The sequence below is a fragment of the Sprattus sprattus genome (genome assembly GCF_963457725.1).
Source record: "Sprattus sprattus genome assembly, chromosome: 10".
NCBI classification, from domain to species: Eukaryota; Metazoa; Chordata; class Actinopteri; order Clupeiformes; family Clupeidae; genus Sprattus; species Sprattus sprattus.
The window spans coordinates 1,384,699-1,389,698 of NC_137908.1; the positions used below are offsets into that span (position 1 = coordinate 1,384,699).

The 5,000-nt window shown below is 47.2% G+C and overlaps 2 protein-coding genes across 3 annotated transcripts in view; both read left to right on the forward strand.

Moving 5' to 3' along the window:
* Window positions 1-1,556, forward strand: part of rnpep (arginyl aminopeptidase (aminopeptidase B)) — a 9,776-nt gene extending 8,220 nt beyond the window's left edge. For both annotated transcript variants that reach the window (XM_080845737.1, XM_080845736.1), the window contains exons 10-11: window positions 512-654; window positions 1,108-1,556. In XM_080845737.1, coding sequence (XP_080701863.1) covers window positions 512-654; window positions 1,108-1,254 — 290 coding nt within the window. In that variant the 3' untranslated portion in view covers window positions 1,255-1,556. The remainder of the gene's footprint in view (window positions 1-511; window positions 655-1,107) is intronic.
* Window positions 1,557-1,971: 415 nt separating this feature from the next.
* Window positions 1,972-5,000, forward strand: part of cyb5r1 (cytochrome b5 reductase 1) — an 8,048-nt gene continuing 5,019 nt past the window's right edge. Inside the window, exons 1-6 of the mRNA XM_080845632.1 lie at window positions 1,972-2,108; window positions 2,967-3,116; window positions 3,674-3,746; window positions 4,033-4,139; window positions 4,433-4,562; window positions 4,708-4,791. Coding sequence (XP_080701758.1) covers window positions 2,094-2,108; window positions 2,967-3,116; window positions 3,674-3,746; window positions 4,033-4,139; window positions 4,433-4,562; window positions 4,708-4,791 — 559 coding nt within the window. The 5' untranslated portion in view covers window positions 1,972-2,093. The remainder of the gene's footprint in view (window positions 2,109-2,966; window positions 3,117-3,673; window positions 3,747-4,032; window positions 4,140-4,432; window positions 4,563-4,707; window positions 4,792-5,000) is intronic.

Below are 5,000 nucleotides of genomic sequence, written 5' to 3' on the forward strand. Positions count from 1 at the left end.
GCCTATTAGGACACTCTGCCTGAGGGGAGGAGCCATATTTAGGACACTCTGTCTGAGGGTAGGAGCCATCTTTAGAACACTCTGTCTGAGGGGAGGAGCCATATTTAGAACACTCTGTCTGAGGGGAGGAGCCATCTTTAGGACACTCTGTCTGAGGGGAGGGGCCATCTTTAGAACACTCTGCCTGAGGGGAGGGGCCATCTTTAGGGTAGGAGCCATCTTTAGGGGAGGAGCCATCTTTAGGACACTCTGCACACATCTTTAAAGCCACACCTGGGGGGGGGGGTCTGACACAGGACACTCTGACACAGGACACTCTGACACAGGACACTGTGCTCACATCAGGACCGATGGAGAAACAGATGAATGATGTAGATTAGACTATGGTCTGTGACTTACTAGATTTAAAACATCCAAGGTAATCAGTTGATCTGCTCATGTCTGACTGACTTTGCACAAAAAATATCAAATACACACACACACTAACTCCCTTTCTTCTGCTGTTGGACAGGTAACATGAAGAAGCTGGCGCTGCAGTACACACACATCGTGGAGTCCAGCAACTGTGAGCTGCGTCTGCGCTGGGCCCAGATCATCGCAAAGAACCAGCACCAGCCCGGCTACCAGCACATCCGCAACTTCCTCAGCTCACAGGTGAGGGGGCGTGGGGTGGAGGGACTGGGCGGCTCGGGGGAAGGGTCAGGCTGGGAGGGGCGGGGAAGAGGAGGGGCGGGGGCTCTGAATACCTGAGGCAAAGTTATTTTAACGAGGCATCTATGATAAGACTGTGGTCTGTGATCATACGATTAATTTGTGGAATAAATTATGATTTTTTTTTTAATGGTTTATGCTTGTTTCTCTGTGTGTTTGTGCATGTTTGTGTGTGTGTGTGTGTGTGTGTGTGTGTGTGTGTGTGTGTGTGTGTGTGTGCCTGCGTGTGCGTGTGTGTCTGTGTGTGTGTGTGTGTGTGTGTGTGTGTGTGTGTGTGTGTGTGTGCGTGTGTCTGTGTCTGTGTGTGTGTCTGTGTGTGTGTGTGTGTGTGTGTGTGTGTGTGTGTGTGTGTGTGTGTGTGTGTGTGTGTGTGTGTGTGTGCTCCCCCCCTCTCAGGGTAAGCAGAAGTACACTCTGCCCGTGTATCGCGCGCTGTGGGGCGGCTCTGAGGAGACACGTGCTCTGGCCAGCGACATCTTCTCCAGCACCTCCCACCAGCTGCACGTCAACGTCCGCAACTACGTCACCAAGATCCTCACCTGAGTCCCCTCACCTGAGTCTGCCCAGTCTGACCCACACAGCAGCGGAACCCGAGCAGCACCGGCGCTGAGCCGGACCCTGGAGTGAGCGGCTCTGCAGAAGCAGCCCAGTGAGGCCCAGTGTGCTCCACGGCCGGCACTGGACAGAAGCATTATTATCATTTTGGACATTATGGCTCATTCAGTCAAAGGGAATATTATCCTAGCACTCATTCAAGTACTGTAGCACTGTCAGTTTGCATATTGATTATGCAACGTTTTTTTCTAAAGAAAATGACTGGAAATACATGTTTTGTAAAAACAACTTTGGAATTCTTATAAATTTGATTTTGTCCAAATTCTTGTTTCTGTTTATTTTTATTTTATTTGTATTTCTCAGGTATTCCAAGTACAGAGTAAGATGGTTGAAAAGTCACATGGCATCTGAGCCACACCCATCCAACTCTTTTAGTCTGCATTCATCTGTTATTCCTATAGCTCCAAAACATCGTTTTCCGTGTGATATGACAATATGTAGGAGGCTCTTGGCGCTGTTAAAAAGTAAAGAGTATTTCTTTCCACGGTGTCTGGGGCGTGGAGTCCCAAAATAAACATTAGATCGTTCAATCCTCTGGATGGGCCCAGCTCTTTAGAGTTTTGTTCGGCTATATATGGTTTTCTGCGCTTTTCTTGCGCCGCCGTGACTGTCTTCAAGACGTTTGACTTAACCCATTGCTCGTACCGTTAGCCTTTTAAAAAGCTAGGCAGGTTCCACACACACTCACACACGCACTCACTGACAAACGAGACGGTGTGTGACAGCAGGTTGACTTCTCTGACTAAGTGGACCAACACAGGAATCCCATGAAATTCGCCGTGGTAAGCAAGCACTAAGTCGTGTGTAGATTAGAATAGAGCCGAGTTGTTTTGGATAACGTTGACAAGCTTGCTGTCATGAGCTGTAGTTCCACAGACACCTTGAGATTTTGGCTGACGTTACGTGAATTGCTGTTCAAGGAGGGTTGAAGGCAAGCTGTCGGAATTTAACAATGTTGTTAAGTAAGGAGTCGATTTAATTTCAGAGATGTAGTGGCCTATCTGTCAACTAGCTTGAAAGTAATTATTGGAAGGAGATGCAGCCAGTATGCTAATGTGGGCTAGGAACCTTCATATAAATCCATTTGGATGGTTATCCAATGAGTCATGGATAGACTTCTGAGTCATTGGCGACTCCTGAACACGCCTTTTAAATCGAGTCAACAAATCTTTAGAAAATTATTGAAAGATTACCATTTGTTGCTTATGCTCTCTAACACATACAAATCGGTTAATAAGTAGTTAACACCAAACCACACAACATGATCGTGGTTTTGTGTGGGGCGCCTTGTCTTAACTTGCAATTAAGCATTGACAGTCCCGCACTTCCTTTTCTTTCTGTCGTTTTCTATTTCTTAAAAAAAAAGCAGTATTTATTGTTACACCAGGTTTTATTGCTCTTAGCTTGACTGTTCTCTTCCTCGTAAGGGTTAGCACACACATGGGCGTCTTTTTAAAAACGGGACGCTAGCAAATGCATTGATTCCTATGGTACGGCGCGCTTTGCGTGTGCGCCTACGCAAAGCGCGCTGTACCATAGGAATCAATGCATTTTCTAGCGTCCCGTTTTTAAAAAGACGCCCATGTGTGTTCATGTGTGGACAAAAGCGTCTGCTAAATGTAAATGTGTTCCTCCTCTAGTCTACTGCGGTCGTGGTGACGGCCGGAGTGGTGCTCGCCACAACAGCGGGGGTCATCCTGGGTTACTACTACCTGGGCAGGAGGAAGAAGCTCCAAGTTACCCTGCTGGACCCCACAGTCAAATACCAGCTCAGACTCATTGACAAAGAGGTAGACTATTTCTGGAGGATAATTATAATTCCACCTATTTCCCTCCGGGCCGTTCCGCTATTTATAACACATAATTGTGGACTAAATGAAAGAGGCAATTACAACGTGGATTTAATATATATAAGCGAGTTGAATACAGTACTTTTATATAGTACTTTTGATGCCAGGCATACTGCCAGCTCCTAATTTAGACGTCTACATTCAGTATCCCGGACATCAGTTTGGATCTCCCGCTAAGGGACGGGTCGGTGCCATACTGTAGCTGGCTGCAGCCGGGCAAATAACCCCTCGGATCTTATGTCTTTGCCTGGCTGTCCATTATCCCTATATTGTGTTTAAGAAATCGAATTTCAATCATACATTTTATAAATATTGTGTCTATGTGCAACATATGAAATGTGCTATATAAATAAACTTGAACTTGAACTTGAACCTTTCTTTGTGGAAAATGTGCCAAGGACCAGTGGTTGAGAAACCTTGTGCTAAGGGTTAGGGTTAGGTGCCATAGCTAGCTGCAGTCGGGCAGATAACCACTCCGATCTCTGTGTCTCTTCCAGGTGATCAGCCACGACACTCGGAAGTTCCGCTTCGCCCTCCCCAGCGAAGAGCACATACTGGGCCTGCCCGTGGGTGAGTCCTCCTCACTAGCCAATACGCCACTTAAGGATGAGCAGCATATTGATTCATTGATTGATTGATTTAAGCCTGAGGAATAGTACCCTCATTTACAATGGTGCCGAGGGTACAACGAAGAGTTAAAACATTGGGGGGGGAAAAAATAATAATAATAAAAAAATAAAAAATAAATACCACCAGGTAGATGAGATGAGGGAGCTGTGAGCTGTGGTGAGCGGGTGTAGACTAGTAGGATGTGGATCATGTGACCTCCAGTTGTTGTTGTTGTTGTTGTCCGCAGGGAAGCACGTCTACCTGTCTGCCCGTATCGATGGCAACCTGGTGGTGCGCCCATACACCCCTGTCTCCAGTGACGACGACCAGGGATTTGTTGACCTAGTGGTCAAGGTGGGTATTTGAACACTGTTGATATTAAAAGCAATTGATACTTAAAAATATGAACTTTTGATTGTGTGTATTCATTATTATTGATATTATTGGGCAGTTGGGTGTTTCAGTCATTTCAATGAAAAGTGTTATTTTATGTGTTTGTATATAATGGTTTCTTGCGCTACAAACACATTTCCTCCTTGCTTGAACAATACAGTTGTATTCTGTTGGACTCTGGTTTTAAACAGGAAACAGATTGTGTTTAAGTTAAGAGCTGATTATGATCTGATCCCGTCTCCCCCCCCCCCCAGATCTACTTCCGTGACGTGCACCCCAAGTTCCCCGAGGGGGGGAAGATGTCCCAGTACCTGGAGAACCTGCGTGTCGGAGACGTCGTCGACTTCAGAGGACCAGGAGGCCTGCTGGAGTACAAGGGCACGGGTGTGTGTGTGTGTGTGTGTGTGTGTGACAGAGAATCAGAAACATGCAACTTATCCACTCCCTGTGTAAACAGAAACCCCCCCCCCCCCCCCTTCTTAACCGCCCTCTATGCTAACTGCCCCTCCCATCTCTGCCCCTCCCCCAGGCACATTTGCGGTGCAGACGGATAAGAAGTCCCCCCCTGAGACGCAATCTGCTGCCACCCTGGGACTCATCGCCGGGGGAACAGGTCAGGTCACATCACCCCCACCCCCACCCCCACCCCCGTTCGCTGAGCGCAGAGGGCTGGTACTGTGTCTCTGAGGTGCTATGCACACGAAGTCTAGGGCCTCCGAATCGGATTTAATTTTCACACCAATCGAATCTTTTAATTTCGTAAATACGGAGGCTGGCAACGAGAGATTTGCGTAAACACGGAGGCAGCAGATTGCGGTGAAC